The sequence below is a fragment of the Chlorocebus sabaeus genome, chromosome 4 (assembly GCF_047675955.1).
Source record: "Chlorocebus sabaeus isolate Y175 chromosome 4, mChlSab1.0.hap1, whole genome shotgun sequence".
In the NCBI taxonomy this organism is placed as follows: Eukaryota; Metazoa; Chordata; class Mammalia; order Primates; family Cercopithecidae; genus Chlorocebus; species Chlorocebus sabaeus.
This window is the reverse complement of record NC_132907.1, coordinates 39,228,977-39,250,618: the sequence shown is the minus strand read 5'-3', so window position 1 is coordinate 39,250,618 and position 21,642 is coordinate 39,228,977. Positions and strand designations below refer to the sequence as shown.

At 42.5% G+C, this 21,642-nt stretch overlaps 1 protein-coding gene across 1 annotated transcript in view; it reads right to left on the bottom strand.

Moving 5' to 3' along the window:
• The window catches only part of ANKRD55 (ankyrin repeat domain 55), a 131,717-nt gene that overhangs the window by 1,303 nt on the left and 108,772 nt on the right, over positions 1-21,642 (bottom strand). The window contains exons 8-10 of the mRNA XM_007972902.3: positions 16,706-16,873; positions 11,057-11,721; positions 1,896-1,988 (exon numbers count right to left, since the gene is read on the bottom strand). Coding sequence (XP_007971093.3) covers positions 1,896-1,988; positions 11,057-11,721; positions 16,706-16,873 — 926 coding nt within the window. The remainder of the gene's footprint in view (positions 1-1,895; positions 1,989-11,056; positions 11,722-16,705; positions 16,874-21,642) is intronic.

Below are 21,642 nucleotides of genomic sequence, written 5' to 3'. Positions count from 1 at the left end.
GACATTTGTACTGTGCTTTTATGCAAACCTCAAAAGGCTCTCAGGCTTCTTTTAGGAAAAGCACTGTGGGCCCTTTCATTTCTTTTTTGTAGAGCTAAGTTGATCAAAGATCTTTATCTTTCCTTCTCTCCTGAAACTTAACTGTGAAAAGCAAAGCTCTTGGGCCCTGCCAAAGAAAACCTCTCTTTGGCTTCTCCAGCTCCATCAGCATTCAAGACTGAGTGGCTCTTTCCTTAACTAGATGTTTTTGTGGCTACAGTTCTGCTTAAAGACAGATTCGGGCTTGAATTTCATTCAGTGATAGAATTGACACCATCCAAAATGTTCACTTTACACACAACTGTAAAGGGCAGAGGAACTGATCTGTCAAGGAAGAGGTCTTGGTTTCTGCTACTAACTCTCTGTGTGACCTTGGACATATCCCTCTACCTCTTAGTTTCCTTATCTGCTAAAAGACAGAGTTGTACTAAGACTCTATAGTTCATCATTTTAACCTAAAGAGTTCTAGAACTCTTGGTTTGTCTCCTTCAAATCCTAGCCTAGGGGAGAAAGACATACTGGATATATACTCTGTGCAAACAGTGTGCCAAGTGTTTTACATATGTTATCTCATTTAGTACTCCCATAAATCTTATTAGGATGGCACTATTGTTATGGACAGTGAGGAAACTAAAGTACAGAAAGGTTGAGAAACTTATCTGAAATAGGACAGCTCCTAAATCATCTAACCTGCACTTAGAAGGATGTGGAGGGGCTGTGTGTGTGTGTGTGTGTGTGTGTGTGTGTGTGTTAAATGCAGTGGGGTGCAATTGGAAGAAAAAAAGAAAATAAATTAGAATCCAGTAAGTATTGCTTATTTCATGAGGCAGTAGACTCAGTGTCCTGCAGTTTTGTTGCTGGCTCTACAACGGGAATAATAATAAAACTTGCTTTATTATTATTATGCTTCAGAGTATAGATATGAGAATATTCAAACTCAGAATCTCTGGGTGGGGGACCCAGGAATCTACTTCACAACAAACACCCCAAGTAATACTTAGGCATACTCAAGTTTGAAGATCACTGGCCCAATGGAGTATATTAATATTTTATATTAGGAGAGTTTTTTATATAAAATATTATAAAATAAATCAATAATACCAAGAGTAATCCTGATGAACTGAATTTTTTTTTTCTGCTTAGGAATGCATGGACTGTAAGTACAGAGGTGATGTACATTTCTATCTGTCCGGTGTAGTAAAGAAACCGGTATCAGGAGGCCAGTCTTAAAAGGGAATTTTTAAAGCACCTTCCTAAAGACATTAAATAATACATGTAAAAATAAACTGTTTATTGCTTCAATAGTTCAAACACAAAAATTCCTAAAGGGAGGGAGTATTCTTTTTTTAAAAAAATAAGCATCTAAAAAAAGCTTTAAAGATGGTCTCTGTTTTCCTGTAATTTATAAGTGTTGGCACCTGATGTTCCCTTGAAAACCGAAAGTATGAAAGTAGGGCTGGGCGTGGTGGCTCACGCCTGTAATCCTAGCATTTTGGGAGGCTGAGGTGGGTGGATCGCTTGAGGTTGGGAGTTGGAAACCGGCCTGGCCAACATGGTGAAACCCCATCTCTACTAAAAAAAAAATACAAAAATTAGCCAGGCGTGGTGGCAGGCACCTGTAATCCCAGTTACTTGGGAGGCTGAGGCAGGGGAATCACTTGAACCTGGGAGGCAGAGGTTGCAGTGAGCTGAGATCCTGCCATTGCACTCTAGCCTGGGTGACAGAGCAAGACTCCATCTCAAAAAAAAAAAAAAAAAAAAGAGAAGAAAAATGAAAGTAAACTGAAAGAACACTTAGTTGTGTCTAGATGTGTTAACACTTGCAAAGGAAGCTGTGGAAGATTCATAATACTTACATTTTTGATCTGGTAGGGGAGCTAGGTTGTTCCGAGTGAAAGGAAGATCCCTGATTTTGTGTCTGTTTGGGGAAAGATGCTGAAAATTTTGTCCTGAAGATAAAACATATTTGCGTCAATCACTTGAGACTCAACCAAGTGCAAATTACAGAATGCAATGGGTAAGAGAATCATCAAAGTTGTTACAGATCACTAAATTTAAGGTAGTAACAGTAACAATGAAAACAATGATAGCTATACTTTATTGCATTTCTGTTATATACCAGTCACTGTTTAAATGATAGAAAAAGGTACTAGAAATCATTTCTTGAGTGTACTAGTTTAAACAAAATTTTATAAAGAAGCACAGAGGGTTACTCACCCCATAAAAGTTAAAGTTGAAAAAAAATGAAAATAATATAGATATGGCATATCTTATCATATATTCATCAAATCTTTGATGAAATGAATGGGTGATGAGTAGAGTATTTTCTTCTAGAGCAGAGTTTCTCAATCCTGGCTGCACATAGGAATTATCTAAGAAGTTAGAAAACATACTGCTGTCCTGGCCACATCCCAGGTTATTACATCGGAATCTCTGGAGGCGGGGCATGGTGTCAGATGTTTATCAGCTCCCAGCTGATTCAAGTGCAGCCAGGATGGAGAATCATTGACCTGGAAGACAGAAAGGGGTGGATGCACTCGGGAAACCTATTTTCTAACTTGGACAGAAAGCAATGGTGTATGCGTGGACCATGTGAGCCAGCTCTCAAGAGCCGATGGTTACGCTTTCAGAAATTTTGTGAACTGTTTGACATCACACTAGTGTCTTGAAATCAGCCATGGTGGGTGTATTTACACTGTGAAAAATCAACAAGCACAGATTTTTCTCCTGGAAAGCCAGCTGGTAAACATTCGTCAATGTACTACTGACTTTAAGATATGGATGTTCGATACCTGAAAACAGAAGCGGACACACAAATGTGATTTAAATCCATTTTAAAATTGACTGGATGGTGTCATGAATAGGAGCTTGGTTGGACTCTTGGGTCAAATAGAATTAGGCTTGATTCCCTGCTTCCCCACTTTTTAGTTGTATGACCTTGGGCAAATGATATAACCTCTCAACATCTCAATTTTTTCATATACAAAATGATGAAAATAATTGTATGTCTTTTCCACTTGTCATGAGGATTACATTGGAGAACAAGAGTAAAGCATTTAGCTTATAGGGTAAAGTACTCAATAGACCTTAACAAAAAAAGATTATTTGATCTTTTGCCTATCAGTCTAGTAAGAAAGAACCAGAGTTGCTATGACAATGCTCCTAGAGTTTAAGGGTCTTCTGTTGGAGCAAAATAGCATAAGAAAAAAAGAAAAAACAACAGGATTAGCCAAGATCCACCTTCCGTCTGTTTAGGTGAATCTCATGGTGGATGGTCTGTGCAGAAATGGCCACCTCAGCAATGTTAGTTGATGGAGATTAAATCTCCAGTCTCCCTGGTGGATATTTCGCCATTATATTTTATCCTATTGAACACTGAACGTCAAATAACTTCAGGAGCCATTATTTACAGAGAAAATAATCCATGTGTAGAATCATCATTAAAATTTATATTAGCAAACAGCTTATTTATCCATGAACACTTGAGCAGATATTTGTAAAACCAACAATGAGATAATGATAATTAAGAGTTATGTTTATGGAGCACTTACTTTTGTCAGGAATAGGGATAAATGCTGTAGGCATAATCTTATATAATTTTGACAATCACTTGTTCTTGTGAGATAGATTCTATTATCATCCTCATTTTACAAATGAGGACCTTGTGACTTCGAGGAGTTCTAAAAGTGCTCAAGTCATATGCTAGGAAGGGACAGAGCCTAGACTTCAACCCTATAGGGCTGACCCTGTAACTTCTGTTATCCTGCCTCCTCTAAGCAGATGGGAGAAGTGGGCAGAGAAGGGTTGCAGCAGTGACTTGGACATGAAGGGGAGTTAAATTTTATTCCATGTTGGCATTTTGCTCAGTTTTCAGGGATAGGGTGGAGCTGTGCTTAGCCCAAAGCTGTCTGGTGCTACAGACAACTGAAGGGAGTGTTGAGCTTTGGGGACAGGGTCAAGGACCACTATCCTAGAAAAAAAGGATAGGAAATGTTTTCACAGTTACATGACGGAACCAGAGGTGACTGCAGCATTAATAATAATAATAATGATAATAATGATAAATAGATAATTCAGCAATCATCCATTGAGCACTCATTATATTCCAGACCCTAGAGTACAAAGAGGAGAAGGCAAAGTGTTCAGGAAGGGACTGCAATTGATGTGGGAGGAGACACAGGTAAACATGTGGTTTTGAAGCTCCATGAGTAGTACTGTGATAGAGTTTGTGAGGGCATTGCAGAGAAAGGAATGGTCCAGAGAAGTTGAGGTTTTCTTGGATCCCACAGACCTTGTTCCAATATCTCCTCTGCCACTTCCTAGCTAGCTCTGTGACCTTAGGCAGATGAGCTAACCTCTCTGTCTCAATTGCTTCAATTATAAAGAGGATAAATTCTCTCCTGCAATGTTGTGGAAAGCGAAGTGTGTAGGTGTGTAAGTCAGCAAGGTGGAGCTATTATTTTGTTTTTGGAGACACTGTCTTGCTGTGTTGCTCAGGATGGAGTGCAGCGGTGCCATCCTGGCTCACGGCAACCTCTGCCTCCCAGGTTCCAGCAATTCTCCTGCCTCAGCTTCCTGAGTAGCTGGGACTACAGGCGTGCACCACCACACCAGGCTAATTTTTGTATTTTTAGTAGAGACGGGATTTCACCATGTTGGCCAGGCTGATCTTGAACTCCTGACCTTAGGTGATCCACCCATCTCAGCCTCCCAAAGTGTTGGGATTACAGGCATGAGCCACTGTGCCCGGCAAGGTGGAGCTATTCTTATTAGGAGTCCTATGAAAGAACCATATTTCCTACAGAGATCAGGGTGACCTTCACATATTATAGAAGGTGAGTTTTGAGCTGGTTCTTAAAAGATTATAGGAATCAGTCAAGCACACAGCGGAGAGAACCCAAAATAATAACAAGGGCCAAGATGTCATAGAATGAAAAGGTATGAAATTGTCAAGAAACTGAGACATATTCAAGGAACTGCTGAAGAGGTAGGGGTGGGGATTTGAGATGGGCGGTGCCGAAGCTGAGAATGACCATGCCGTGAAGGCTTTGTTTGCCCCATTTAGAACCCTGGCCTTTGTCCTGAAAAGATGCAAAACCTTTGATGGGTTTAGAGAGAGGGGTCACAGGATCAGACCTAACCAGCCAGAAGAGTGCATTGTTGCTGAGATAGTCTAGAAAATTCTAGAGAAGGAAGCTCTCTTTTGCAGGAGAAAGGAAGTGCACACTCTTTTACTTTTCTTGTGATGGCTTATAAATAACCAGACTGGCAGACAACACCACAGAGCTTTCTGTTCCATTTGCTCTGAAAGCTGCCTGCAATGAATTAAGCTGATGTGCTCCGAATTCCAACTCTCTAGGATAAGTGCTTCATTACCCATCTTGCTGCATCCAACCCCTGACAGGTCTCAATAAATGTTAAGCAATAATCATCAGAGCTAAATGTTCAGGGCTGCTGATGTAAGCATTGGATAGTGGCTGCCCGGAATTTTAACAGCAGCACTGCTAACCCATATTATTTCTACCAAACCCAGGGCAGGAAAGGAGGAAATCCAAAGATAAAGGGACTATCCAAGTTCAAGTCAGTGCTACAGTGGGATGATTTATCCAACTGCTTTACCACATTAAACTTTCACATAAAATATTGAGAGTTCAACGTAGAAATCTAAGTTTCAACCCTCCTAGACTAACAACAATGACAACACCCACTTCAGTGTAGTGCAGAAGCCTCAGTGATCTCAAAACAATTATTGTTAAAAATGTTCACAAAAATAAAATCTGTAAGGCTAGGAAAGGTTTTTTTTTTTCTTTTTCTTTTTTTTTTTTTTTGAGACAGAGTCTTGCTTTGTCATATAGGCTGCAGTGCAGTGGTGTGATCTTGGCTCACTGCAACCTCTGCCTCCTGAATTCAAGCGATTCTCCCGCCTCAGCCTCCAGAGTAACTGGGACTACAGGCACTCGCCACCACGACTGGCTAATTTTTGTATTTTTGTATTTTTAGTAGAGATGGGGTTTCACTATGTTGGCCAGGCTGGTCTCGAACTCCTGACCTCAGGTGATCTGCCCACCCCGGCATCCCAAAGTGCTGGGATTACAGGTATGAGCCACCATGCCCAGCTGCAATGGCTCACATTTATAATCCCAGCATTTTGGGAGGCCAAGATGGGTGAACTGCTTGAGGCCAGGGGCTGTAGACTAGTCTGGGTAATAAAGTGAGACCCTTGTCTCTACAAAAAAATGATGACAAAAAAATTAGCCAGAGGAGGAGGTATGTCTGTAGTTCCAGCTACATGGGAGGTTGAGATGGGAGTATTGCTTAAGCCCATGAGTTTGAGGCTGAAGTGAGCTATGATCAAGCCACTGTACTCCAGCCTGGGTGACAGATCCTATCTCTCTCTTAAAAAAAAAAAAAAAAACTCTCCCTCTCTTTTGATAAATTACTATGATAAACACTCAGCAATTATTTAATGTATGATCAAATGACTGAGCTCCTTTCCATTTTTAAAACCCTATGACTGTATCTAAACATGAGATGAAAGTCCATTAAAATCAGTTGCAAAAGCATTTTAGTAAATGTATACCCCTTAAAACTGATTTATAGGCTGAAGACACTTGGGAAATTTATCTTATCATGACTCAGTTGCCTAGAATGGCTCCTAGTTATAATCAGCACTCAGAAAAATTGATCGAATAAAAGTATTTGATATAGGCCAATTCCACTGGAGAATTTCACCTTTCCCTTTCTGTTATTCTGCTGCCCCAGGATTTTTCTAGTTATTTCATTGTGTAAGTGAGCAAATCCCCAAACCACATTTATTGAATTTCCTTTTATTTCAAATAAGATGGACATTTTTGGGTGGCACACGTGTCAGAATGTACTAATTCTCTATCCAACATCGACTCCCTCACTTAGAAACAGAAATCCAATTTTGGAGGGATAGCAACATGGCCAGCTAAAAGACTCCTTGTTGATAGTTGTGAACATATGACCAAAGTTTAGGCCAATGAGACGCAAGCGGAAGTGTGGGACTTAAGCCAGATGAGTTCTTAATGGGAGCTGATTCACATGGGGACATGCATTTCTCCCCCCTCTACTTCCTTCCTCCTGCTCCATCAGCCCCTCGAGGACAGAAGCCATATGTTGGGTGACGGGGCACATAGATGGAAAGAGCCTATGTTGCTCGTGATGGTGGAGCCACCAAATGTCTGGGAACTGCCTACTTCAGACTTCTTTCATGTGATAGCAATAAACTATTTTTTATTTTTTTTTATTTTTTTGAGATAGGGCCTTACTCTGTCACCCAGTCTGGGGTGCAGTGGTGTGATCTTGGCCCACTGCAACCTCTGCCTCCCAGGCTCAAGTGATCCTCCTGTCTCAGCCCCTCAAGTAGCTGGGACCACAGGCATGCACCCCTACTCCTGGCTAATTTTACTGTAGAAACGAAGCTTCACCATGGTGCCCAGGCTGGTCTTGAACTCCTGAGCTCAAGCAATCCTCCTGCCTCGGCCTCTCAAAGTGCTGGGATTGCAAGCGTGAGCCACTGCCCCTGGCTGTGATAGCAATAAACTTCTATATTGTTCAAGCCCCTGTGACTTTGGATTTCTTTTACAGGAAGCTGAACCCCATCCTGACTGATATAAAAGAGACAGGCCAAGGCTGTCTTTGGAACGGAAAAAGAACAAGACTTTCAGATTTTCACGTGATTTTCATAACAGAAGGTATTCGTTTGGCTGGGACAGGCCTAACTCTGGAAAACAGGATGGGTTGAGGCCCTGAAGTGTCAAAAGGTGGCAGACCACTGTGTTCCCTTCCTGATCCTTCTGCAGAAAAAAATGCAAACATTACCCATGCCACCAGCCAAGTGCTTCAGTGCTTTGTGGAGGAAGCAAAATCTTGAATGGAGTTTTTCTCAGACACCGGGAAACAGCCTTTATGTGCTTATCCATATTTATCCTGTGCCTAAATATGTATAAAAATATGAGTGAGGGAGCCATATTCTATCTCAAAGGTTTCAGGTACTGGGCACATGTCAAAGGGTGAAGAGAGTCAAATTCAATTGCATATTAAACGCAAAGGAATTTTGCTCATTCTAAAAAAATATATGGCCCTTTTCTACTTTTTAAAAAACACATTGCGGCCGGGTACTGTGGCTCACGCCTGTAATCTCAGCATTCTGGGAGGCCGAGGTGGGCAGATCACGAGGTCAGGAGTTCGAGACCAGTCTGGCCGACATAGTGAAACCCCATCTCCACTAAAAATACAAAAATTAGCCAGCGTGGTGGCACATGCCTGTAATCCCAGCTACCCGAGAGACTGAGGCAGAAGAATTGCTTGAACCCAGGAGGCGGATGTTGCAGTGAGCCAAGATCATGCCACTACACGCCAGCCTGGGTGACAGAGTGAGACTCTGTCTCAAAAAAAAAAAAACAAAACCCAAAACAAACAAAAACAAAACAAAACACACACACACACACACACACACACAAAACCACCCCCCCACAAAAAACCCACATTGTTGTCTTGGTCTTTCATTTTTCTACTCTTAGAGAAAAATGGCTTCAATAAATAAATTCTTTTTTCTCTTAATCCTACTGTAAGAAAAACAACAACTGAAAGAGACAGAGGCTGCAGGGAGCCGTGATTGTGCCACTGTACTCTAGCCTGGGTGACAGAGCGTGACCTTGTCTCAAATAAATAAATAAATAAATAAATAAATAAATAATAAATTCTTTAGTGTGATACATTTGTTTAAAAAGTGGGAATATGTACATATTTCATATCGTAAGGCCTGTCTGACACTCCATGGAGAGACGGTGGAGTGGTGTGGACTGAACTGAACTGGGGACAGTGGTGTCTAAGTGGACAGTGGTTACGCAGATCCAGCCAATTATTGCCATGTGGGAATTTGTGTGTAGTGTTGCCAGATTTTCTAGTTTTTCGAGAGAAGCTAGAATTCTAGATTTTTGTATAAAATTTCATAATTTAAAAATATTGACAATTAATTCACTTAAAAACAAGCCAAGGTACTATGGCACCGAACAGGCTTTGGAAGCTGTTTTGCAGCCTCTGCTGCTTTTGAACAATGGTTCAAAGAATCACCTGTGGATCTTTCTTTCTTTTTTTTTTTTTTCTGTAGAGGTGGGGGTCTTGCTACATTGACCCCCTGCCTCAACCCTTCAAAGTTCTGAGATTACAAGTGTGAGTCACTGTACCCAGCCTATGGATCATTTAAAAAATAAAAATAAATTCTTTAGTGTGATAAATGTATTTATAAGGTGGGGAATAGATACATATACATTTGTATAAAAATACAAATTCTATGCCAGGCATGGTGGCTCACGCCTGTAATCCCAGCACTTTGGGAGACTGAGGCAGGCAGATCACAAGTTCAGGAGATCGAGAACATCCTGGCTAACATAGTGAAACCCCATCTCTACTAAAAATACAAAAAATTAGCTGGGTGTGGTGGCATGTGCCTGTAGTCCCAGATACTTGGGAGGCTGAGCAGGAGAATTGCTTGAACCTGGGAAGCGGAGGTTGTAGTGAGCTGAGAGCGTACCACTGTGGAGGTTGCAGTGAGCTGAGATCCCGCCACTGCACTCCAGCCTGGGTGAGAGTGAGTCTCAAATATATATATACACACACACACACACACACGTATACACACACACACATATACATACACACACACATACACACACACACACATAAATTCTTAGGCTTGGCGTGGTGGCTCATGCCTGTAATCTCAGCACTTTGGGAGGCCAAGAAGGGAGGATTGCGTGAGGCCATGAGTTCACAACCAGCCTGGGAAACATAGTGAAACTTCATCTCTACAAAAAAAAAAAAAATAGCCAGATGTAAGGGTGCGTACCTATAGTCCTAGCTACTGAGGAAGCTGAGGCAGGGGGATTGCTTGAACCCAGGAGACAGAGGCTGCAGGGAGCCGTGATTGTGCCACTGTACTCTAGCCTGGGTGACAGAATGTGACCTTGTCCCAAATAAATAAATAAATATTTAAGTAATAAATTCTTTAGTGTGATACTTTTGTTTAAAAAGTGGGATATGTGCATATTTCATATCTAGAAATGGAGCTATATATGTGTAAAATATCTCTGGAAGGATAAAAAAATTCATTTTTTTTGACGTTTAGCTTTGGATGAGGGACACTGGATAGCTGCAGAAGACATAGAGGGAGAATTGCTTTGCAAATTCTCCTTTGGTATGTGTTGAGACCTAACCCATAAATGTGCAAATGTGTTACCTTTCTACATGTGTCCACACGAGGCATGGCCATTTTCCCTGTTCCCTCACCAAAATTTTGGTTCAGTAGGTCTGGGGTGGAGATTGAATGCCTGATTTATAAACAGTCACACAAACAAACTCCTCATAGGTGATTTGCCACACACTAGTTAAGAATTCTTGCTAGTGGAAATAGTAATATTCTTGCTCCAATCTGGTACATACCACACATATTTGCTGGAAAGATGAGAAGGCACGTATTTGTACTTGACGATTACTTGAAGAGGGGAGAAGCAGAACATTTTCTTTTCTTTCTTTTTTTTTTCTCTGAGACACAGTCTTGCACTGTTGCCCAGGCTGGAGTGCACTGGCACGATCACGGCTCACTGCAAGCTCCGCCTCCTGGGTTCACGCCATTCTCCTGCCTCAGCCTCCCGAGTAGCTGGGACTACAGGCGCTTGCCACCACGCCTGGCTAATTTTTTGTACTTTTAGTAGAGATGGGGTTTCACCGTGTTAGCCAGGATCATGATCCGCCTGCCTTGGCCTCCCAAAGTGCTGGGATTGAGCACCGTGCCCGGCCAGAGAAGCAGAATGTTTTCACAGCCCAGAAATCTCAAATCCAGTGCACTTTGGGAGAAAAAGTGGCTCTAATCACTCATTTTATTCTCACCCTGCCTTCTAGACTATTGTCACTCCAGTTCCTAGCCTAGAACTGTAGGGGACGTTTCCAGTATAGAGCCTGCTGAGAATGAAGACGAAATCAAGGACATTACCTGATGATGGATTATGTAGATGACGAAGATGTGGTGGCACAGAGACCTCCTGGTGACCAGGTCGGACACTGAGCAATCTGTCCAGCAGCTTATCAGAAGAAGACACAGTCCAAACTTTGTAGGAAAATACCTGATTAGAATCACTCCTCCAGGGGTTATCTAGTAACATCTGGCAGCCAGTTCTGTTATTTAATAAATCCTGCTCACTTCGACTTTTCTGAGATCGCTGGGCCATACGATGAGGACCAGAGCTCAGGCCTGCATGGGAAGTGGCCCCATGGGAGGCTGTTAGGAAGTTACTGCCCAGGGTGATGGGTGGGAGACTCTGCGTTCTGATTGGTGGAAGCCCCTTACGGGCCAGTGGTTTCTTTTCCGCTAAAGGATATTTTGAATTGTCTGAGATTTTCTTCTTAAATTCAACCATAGCCACCTGATCACCAGGCTGTTCTTGGCAGTTGGTACCCACGATGCTATCAAAGGTGGTGATGATGTCATTGACTTCCGAGGTGTCCTCCTCTCTGTATCGGTCCCTGCTGGGATCCTTCTGATGGGCTCTCTGCTCTTCTTTCTTGTTTTTGCAGAATATTTGGTTGAGCACGTTGAACCGTCCCTCCTTCTTCTGGGGCCGACTGCTCTGGGAATGAGGGGGTCGAGTAGACTCTGTTCTATGCAAATATAAAAGAGCAGGGATGATATGTGAGAATAGGAAGTAGAGACATCACTAACTGAAATACCGACCCCCTATTCCACATGCTTCATCAGGTTTTCTGAGATCCTTCCTAGATACCCCCAAAGCCTTCTCAACTTAAAGGTGGTGTGAGGAACTCACAGCACCCCTGGTAATGCTGCCCAGAAGATGCTCTTTGCCATGGGCAGTCTTTGCCCAAGGAGGACGTTTCTTATATTTTTCTTGCTCCTTCAGGGGATATCCTTCCAAAATTTACACCTGGATCATCTGTGTTCGACAAGGGGTTAACTAAACTGAAAACTTGCTGAAAGTGTTGTTCTCACATCTCAAGGACAGTCAGTAGGAGCGCGAGTTGAAGTCAGAGATGAAGCCTAAGGGTTTGAGTTCAGGCTTCAACGAGCAGAAGGATGGAGGAGGTTGCTGAGTGTGGTTTTAGGCTTTCTGTGAAAGAGATCCTAGAAAACCTGGACCTAGTGCTGACCAACTGACATTATCCCCCTCAGGCACCTCCTCCCCATTTTAAACGAAAACTTTCCTGTTGAAAAGTACTTTTTGAAAAAGTATGCTAAAGAACAGGCGTGGTGGCTCATGCCTATAATTCCAGAACTTCAGGAGGCCGAGGTTGGAGGATCACTTGAAGTCAGGAGTTTGAGACCAGCCTGGGCAACATGGCAGGATCTCGTCTCTATAAAAATAAAAAATATAAAAAAAAAAAAAAGAGAAGAAAACCAAGGAAAGAAGTTTTAGTCTGGGCTCCAGCGAAAGAAGAGGAGTGCATGACCAAGGTTGGGCGTGGCTGCAGAAAAAAGTGAGCAATGCCCAATGCACAGGCAAATTATAAAGGAAAAAGGCCAGCAGTTGTCAAGAGGTTCCCTGAGGTCCTATTCTGTTTGTGTTCCTTGGAAAATTCTGTGTGATTCTCTTTTGAGGCTCCAATTGACTTAATGCTTTCTGCGGTATGAATTAACGATGAAACCTGACCCGTGTGTGTGCCCCTAAGGGTCAGATTGCAACATTACTTTCTGGAGTGAGATATCGCAATCTGCAATTTGAAAAACATCACCACTTATTTTGGATGCATGTAACGAATGTTTTCTCTAAAGGTCACACAGTGCATCCTTTGAATCTTTATTCCCATGATGTAGTCTTATCTTTATTCTTTCACCTTCCAATGGGCTTTTTGAAATATTGAATTCTAGACTTCTAATACTACCAGAGAGATCCCCAGGGCACCTCTGACATTCAAGTTCCCCTACAAAGAATATGTCCCTGTGTGAATTGATGCTATTGCAGCATCTTGTGTAAGCCATCTCCTCCCCCTGTTACGGCTCGTGCTTTAGGCCTCTGGGTCTCAAAATGGGGTCCACTGAACCCTTAAAGAGGGATCCCTGACTTTTTCAGGGGTTTCATGGCGTTTAACTCTATTCATAATAACACCACAATGTTATTAGTCTTTTTCACTGTGCTGCCTTGCATTGATGGTGCAGTAGAGGTGGTGGGTAAAATGGTGGCTGCCTCAGTTCAAATCAGGACAATAGTGGCATCAATGTACTTGCAGAAAAAAAAAGTCCTTTAACTTAATAATATCCTTGTTCAGGCAGTACAAGTTATTAATATGATTAAATATTGACTTGATTACACTTGTTTGACAAAATAAGAAGTACTCGTAAGCAATTCTACTATATACAGAGATGTGATGATTGTCTTGGGGTAAAGCAGCTGTGCAATTGTTTGAGTCATGGGCTGAACTGGACACTTTTTTCACTGAACACCATTTTTATGCCTTACAGACAAACTATGGTTACGTAGAGCTAAGTATTTGCAGAAATTTCTGCAAAATAAATAAAGTGAAATACGCAGAAACAGAGAGTAAAACAGTGGTTACCAGAAGTGAGGGTGAGGTGGGGGAATGGGAGGTATAGGTCAAAGGGTACAAAGTTGCAGTTAAGTTTAAGTGTTTCTCATGCCTCAGCCTCTTGAGTGTCTGATATTACAGGTGCACGCCACCAAGCCCAGCTAATTTTGGTATATTTAATAGAGATGGGGTTTTGCCATCTTGGCTAGGCTAGTCTTGAACTCCTGGGCTCAAGTGATCCCCCCGCCTTGGCTTCCCAAAGTGTGGAGGTTACAGGCATGAGTTACTGTGCCTGGCCCATCTCACTAGGTATATTTATATCAAAACATGTATACCATATATATATATAAATAAAATAAAAATATATTAAAATGAATAAAGTGGGCCAGGCGTGGTGGCTAGCCTGACCAACATAGAGAAAACCTGTCTCTACTAAAAATACAAAATTAGCCAGGTGTAGTGGCATATGCCTGTAATCCCAGCTACTCTGGAGGCTGAGACAGGAGAATTGCTTGAACCCGGGAGGCAGAGGTTTCAGTGAGCCGAGATTGTGCCATTGTACTCCAGCCTGGGCAACAAGAGTGAAACTCCATCTCAAAATAAATAAAATAAAATAAAATAAAACGAATACAGTGAATATTTCATTTCAAGATAAATAATTGACAGTTATTGTAGCCAATGACGAAAGTCTAGCTTTCAAGTAAAAACTAGAATTTCAGAAAACTTATATTCACATTGTAAGCTCGACAGCATCTCAATCTATAAAGCTTTTCCAATGAGATTGGTGGTAACACTAACAAATGTGACTTTTTGATATTGTATAATGAAATGTGTCATTTGGAAGATCTTTATAATTAAGTGAACCAATATTTTCCAAATGACCAATGCAAGGTGTTAATAAAATCACGCATGTGTAGAGGGCCCATTTAAAGTATAAGTTATAGTAATGTATTCTAATGTGACAGAGTACAAAAAATTCATTGATATGGTGAGAATCCACATTGCAATTAACCTTTAAGAAACTACTACTTGTTAAGTTTTGATATCGTATCAAAGAAAAATACACACAATTGGCTGGGCGCGGTGGCTCACGCCTGTAATCCCAGCCCTTTGGGAGGTTGAGGTGGGCAGATCATGAGGTCAGGAGATCGAGACCATCCTGGCTAACACAGTGAAACCCCATCTCTACTAAAATTGCAAAAAATTTAGCCGGGCATGGTGGCAGGTGGGTGACAGAGTGAGACGCCGTCTCACAAAAAAAAAAAAAAAAAAAGAAAAAGAAAAATACACACAATTGTCTGAAAAGCCTATTGAGATACACCTGCCTTTTCCAACTATGTATTTATATAACGCCAGATAGTTTCTACATACATCAATCAAAACATGATACTGTGGCTGGGCATGATGACTCACACTTCTAATCCCAGCACTTCGGGAGGCTGAGGTGGGAAGACTGCTGGAGGCCAGGAGTTTGGGACCAGCCTGGGTAGCATAGTGAGGCCATCTCTACAAAAAAAACAAAAAACAAAAAACAAGAAAACCCAGCTGGGCATGGTGGCACATGCCAAAAGTCCCAGCTACTCAAGAGGTTGAGGTGAGGGGATCGTTTGAGCCCAAGAGTTCAAGGTTGCAGTGAGCCATTATTATGCCTCTGCACACCAGCCTGGGTGACAAGGGAAACTCTGGCTCTAAAATTAAAAAATAAATAAATAAATAAATAAATAAGCAAACCCTAAACCCAAAAAACAAAACACATTATATTGCAACAGAGTGAATGCAAAAAGCAGATGTGGAACCCACTTTATTCTTTTTTTTTTTTTTTTTTTTTTTTTTTGAGACAGGGTCTTGCTCTGTCATCCAGGTTGGAGTGCAGTGGTGCTATCTCAGCTTACTGCAACCTCCACCTCCCAGGCTCAAGCGATTCTCCTGCCTCAGCTTCCCCAGTAGCTGGGGTTACAGCCACGCACCACCACGCCTGGCTAGTTTTTCTGTTTTTGGTAGAGATGGGGTTTCACCACGTTGGCCAGGCTGGTCTAGCTGAACTTCTGACCTCAGGTGATCCACCCGCCTCGACCTCCCAAAGTGCTAGGATTACAGGTGTGAGCCACCATGCCCAGCCCCCAGCTGTATTCTATTAAGCTTGTATTAAGCTACCAAAGAGATTTGCCAAAAACGTAAAACAATGCTACTCTTCTCATGACAATATTTTTGTTTTGGGAAATAGAAATATTAAATAAAACATTTTATTTTTAATTAAAAATATAGTATTTATGTTCACATGTAAATGTAATGTTTACTATTAATTTTAATGGATAAAAATGCATATTTTATTAAAAATTTTTCAGTTTTAATTAATTTTTTTTTTTGAGATGGAGTCTCGCTCTGTCACCCAGGCTGGAGTGCAATGGAGTGATCTCGGCTCACTGCAACCTCCACCTCCCAGGTTCAAACTATTCTCCTGCCTCTGCCTCCCAAGTAGCTGGGATTACAGGCGCCCACCACCATGCCTGGCTAATTTTTGTATTTTTAGTAGAGATGGGATTTCACCATGTTGGCCAGGCTGGTCTTGAACTCCTAACCTCAGGTGATCCGCCTGCTTCAGCTTCCCAAAGTGCTGGGATTACAGGCATGAGCCACCGCGCCTGGCCTCTCAGTTTTAATTTCTAATGCCATAAATATTGATAGGTTTGACTCTCATAAATAAAAGTTATTTGGGGGCCCATAATAATTTTTGAGAGTGTAAAAGTCCTGAGAACAAAAGTTTGAGACTCACCAAATTAGGCAAAAGGGGGATTTAGAGGATGTGCCAAAAAGGGAAGAGGAAAGAGAGAAAAGGAAAGAAGAGATTCAAGTTCAGTGAATATTAGGCTGATGGATTTGGGCTCACTACTATCATTTTGCTCCAAGAACACTTTATTCTGTGTTAGATAATGGCAAACATAAATTATATAATCATTTAATGTCTTTAATACTATGTAACATTAATTATATTATAAAAGTATAATAATAATATTATTGGTTTGCACCTTGGCAATTTAAAACATTTTATCCGAATTTATAAATATTTGAGAAGAATAGAAAACTAAGTGGCTCGTGGTGTACCCACCTGCTCTCTTGGGAGAGGAGTTTGACACACGCCGTGTGACCGCAGTACAGAGCGTAGGCCAAGGGCGTGCTTTCATTGATGTCCCGCAGGTTGCTGTCCATTCCCAACTCCAGCAGTGACTGGACACATTCCACCTTCCCTGCAGCTGCAGCCCAGTGCAGAGGTGTCCTGGAGGGGCCATGTGGAAAAAGCACAAGTGTCTGAGCACGTTAATTGTTCAGGCTTCTTAGCCAGCAACAGCTCCTGCTCAAAGTCAGGTTGAGGTAGGGAAAATCTTGTTGCCATTTACAGTATAGAAATAGTAAGTGTTAAATGAGCCCAAAGGATGATGGTAGACATGTGTAGGGGCCTCTCCTCTAGCTCTAAGTATCCCTGCCTTCTACTCTCTCTGGGCTTTCTGACAATTTCCTAGAAGAGGAAGTAGTGGGTCAAAGGGTATGAACAGTTTTGAGGTTCTTTATACATAGTACCGAACTGCCTTCCAGGAAGATTGAGTCAATTTGTTCTACCAGCTATGTTTCTCCTCCTTCTCTAATACTGAGTATTGTTACTTACTTTAAAAATCTTTGTCCATTTGGTAGGCAAAATATGCTTCACTGTCGTTTTCCTTCCTATTTAATTTATAGTAAGGTTTGAACTTTTGAAATATAAGTTTATTTTCCATTTGAGTTTCTTCATTGAAATGACTAATGCCTTTTGTCATTTTTCTGTTAAAGTATGTGTTTTTCTTACTAATTTGTATGTGCTCTTTGTATTAAATACATTGATCTTCTCTAGGTTATGTTTATGAAAACATTTTCTGTAATTTGTTACTTGACTTTTATTTTTATTTTATTTTTTGAGATCGAGTCTTACTCTGTCACCTAAGCTGGAGTGCAATGGTGTGGTCTTAGCTCACTGCAACCTCTGCCTCCCGGGTTCAAGCGATTCTCACACCTTAGCCTCCTGAGTAGCTGGGACTACAGGCACGTGCTACCACACCTGGCTAATTTTTGTATTTTTAGTAGAGATGGGGTTTCACTATGTTGGCCAGGCTGGTTTTGAACTCCTGACCTCGTGATCTACCCGCCTTGGCCTCCCAAAGTGGTGGGATTACAGGTGTGAGCCACCATGCCCGGCCAACTTTCAATTTTTAAATGATTTTTCTATAAAACTTTAAAAAATAATCACATTTAATTCCTTTTTCATTTTTTCTTTCTTTCATGATGTTATGTTTAAAAAATCCTTCGTGGCTGGGCACAGTGGCTCATGCCTGTAATTCTGGCACTTTGGGAGGTTGAGGCAGATGGATCATCTGAGGTCAGGAGTTCAAGAGCAGCCTGGCCAACAAGGAGAAACACCATCTCCATTAAAAATACAAAAATTAGCCAGACATCATGGCACATTCCTGTAGTCCCAGCTACTCAGGAGGCCGAGGCACGAGAATTGCTTAAACCCCAGAGGCAGAGGTTGCAGTGAGCCGAGATTACGCCACTGCACTCCATCCTTGGCAACAGAGTAAGACTCTGTCTCAAAAAAAATAAAAATAAAAATAAAAAGTCCTTCATTAGCCAAAAGGTGGATAAATATTCACCAGTATTTAAACCTTTATTAAATTGTATAACCAGTGTTTTCTTAAAAGAATAAAAAGAAAAGCCATAGACTGGGAGAAAATATTTGCAAATCACATAGTCAACAAAGTATTACTAATACTAGTAATTAGTATATAAAATCTTTCAGAACTGAACAATAAGAAAATAAAACAATTTTAAATATTAGCAAAAGATCAGAATAGACATTTCGTCAAAGAAGATATATGGATGGTAAATAAGCACATGAAGAGGTACTCAATAATATTCCAGTAGTATTGGAATACTACTCAGTAATGAAAAAGAACAGACTGCTGATATATGCAACAACATAGATGAGTGTCAAACGCATTCTGCTAAGTGAAATAAATCAAATAAATCAGTCTCAAAGGATGACCTACTATATATTTCCATTTACATGACCTTCTGGAAAAGGCAAAACTATACAGACAGATAACTAATGAGTGGTTGCCGGGGCTTAGCGATGGGAAAGGGCTTGACTATACAGAAGGACATGAGTTGATGTTGGAATTGATGGAATTGTTCTGAATTCTGTTTGTGGTGGTAACATGAATTCATGCACTTTATGTACACCATAAAAGTAAATTTTACTGAACATAAATACAAAGAACACCAGTATTCTAGATTTATTTGGTTTAAAAATAAAAAACCATGGCTGGGCACTGTGGCTCACGCCTGAAATCCCAGCACTTTGGGAGCCAGAGGTGGGCAGATTGCTTGAGCTCAGGAGTTCGACACCAGCCTGGGCAACAGAGCAAAACCCAGTCTCTACAAAAAAAATATAAAAATTAGTTGGATGTGATGAGTATGTGCCTGTAGTCCTCGCTTCTCCGGAGGGTGAGGTGGGAGGATTGATTGAGTCTAGAGAGGTTGAGGCTTCAGTGAGCTGAGATCCTGCCACCACATTCCAGCCTGGGCAATGGAGTGAGACCCTGCCTCAAAAACCAAAAACTGAACAAACAAACACAATCTGTGTGTGTGACTACATGCGTATTTTGGTATGTGCAGTGAGGTCAGAGCCAATCTGACTGTTTTTGTAATTACACAGCCAACTTTTCTCAACACCATTTCTTTTTCTTTTCTTTCTTTCTTTTTTTTTTTTTTTGAGACAGCATCTTGCTCTGTTGCCAGGCTGGAGTGCACTGGTGCAATCTCAGCTCACTGAAACCTCCGACTCCCTGGTTCAAGCGAGTCTCCTGCCTCAGCCTCCCGAGTAGCTGGGGTTATAGGCACAGGCCACCACACCCAGCTAATTTTTGTATTTTTAGTAGAGACAGGATTTCACCATGTTGGCCAGGATGGTTTCGATCTCCTGACCTCATGATCCGCCCTCCTCAGCCTCCCAAAGTGCTGGCATTACAGGCGTGAGCCACCGCGCCCAGCCCTCTTAACACCACTTCTGCTTCTTCTCCGAGAAAACACCAAACGGCGGATGACACCGGTGCAGCGGCCCCGCCCGGAGGCCCTGGAGGCCCTGGAGGCCCTGGGATGGTGAACCGCGGTGGCTTCCGCGGAGGTTTCGGTAGTGGCATCTGGGCCGGGCGGCGACCCTGCGGGGCCGGGGTCGAGGCCGCGGAGTTCGCCGAGGCAAGGCGGAGGGTAAGAAGTGAATGCCGGTCACCAAGCTGGGCCGCTTGGTGAAGGACATGAAGATCAAGTCCCTGGAGGAGATCTACCTCTTCTCCCTGCCCATTAAGGAATCTGAGATCATTGACTTTTTCTTGCGGGCCTCTCTCAAAGACGAGGTTTTGAAGATTATGCCGGTGCAGAAGCAGACCCGTGCTGGCCAGCGCACCAGGTTCAAGGCGTTTGTTGCTATGGGGGACTACGATGGCCATGTCGGCCTGGGTGTTAAGTGCTCCAAGGAGGTGGCCACCGCCATCTGTGGGGCCATCATCCTGGCCAAACTCTCCAATGTCCCCGTGTACAGAGGTTACTGTGGGAACAAGATCGGCAAGCCCCACACCGTCCCTTGCAGGGTGACTGGCTGCTGCGGCTCTGTGCTGGTGCATCTCATCCCTGCACCCAGGGGCACTGGCATCGTCTCAGCGCCTGTGCCCAAGAAGCTGTTTATGATAGCTGGTATCGATGACTGCTACACCTCAGCCCGGGGCTGCACTGCCATCCTGGGCAACTTTGCCAAGGCCACCTTTGATGACATCTCTAAGGCCTACAGCTACCTGACCCCTGACCTCTGGAAGGAGACTGTATTTACCAAGTCTCCCTATCAGGAATTCACTGACCACCTTGTCAAGACCCACACCAGAGTCTCCGTGCAGTGGACCCAGGCTCCAGCTGTGGCTACAACATAGGGTTTTTATACAAGAAAAATAAAGTGAATTAAGCCTGAAAACAAAAAACAAAAACAAAGACAAAAACAAAAACAAAACAAAAAAAAACCACCATTTTTTCATGTGGTGGGATTATATTTTAAGATCCTGATGTCTATACATATTTTCTACCTCGCCTCTTTGCCCTATTTAAGGGGATGATTGACATTGTGCTCAACCTCAGCGGAGGGATATTGCGAAGTCGTCAGGAGGGGAAATGTGTTTTTGCTTTCAAAAGCCAAGTTTGGGACTCAGAGCAACTTCAGAGCAAAGGCAAAATATTTAACTAAATATCTGAATGGAAATGGCTTTCCCAGCACTGGAAAGGGGGTCCCCCTTCAGTGGTCAGGGTGGTGTGACAGCTGGGCACCGTGACTCACACTTGTAATCCCACCACTTTGGGAGGCAGAGGCGGGCGGATCACGAGGTCAGGAGATTGAGACCATCCTGGCTAACACGGTGAAATCCCGTCTCAACTAAAAATACAAAAAATTAGCAGACTTGATGGTGCATGCCTGTAATCTCAGCTACTCGGGAGGCTGAAGCAGGAGAACCCGGGAGGCGAAGGCTGCAGCGAGGCGAGTGCTACTCCAGCCTGGGCGACAGAGGGAGACTCTGTCTCAAAAAAAAAAAAAAAAAAAAAAAAAGTGGTATGACAAGAGCGTAAAGGACCACTGGACTCAGGAGCAAAGGGGTCGAGAACCTTGCTTCACTGGCAGAGATGCTAGGAGCAGGGAATGGGGAATGTCTGTGGTGTGTCTAGGCAATGGGACCACAGGCAGGCCAAGATGGCGCCCATGCCCAAGCACGACATGGACACAGCTGAACATCATCTGACCTGAAGGGATAAGGACAGAAGACGAGGGGCCACCCTCCATCTCTATTCCTATACACCCGTTGTATAAAATTCCAGAACCAAGGCACACACAATAAGGGAAGCCGGGTGGGGGGCTTTAAAAGATGAGGTTAGGTTTCCTACTAATCTAGCGAGATAACTCAAAAATAGAAGTTAGGTTAA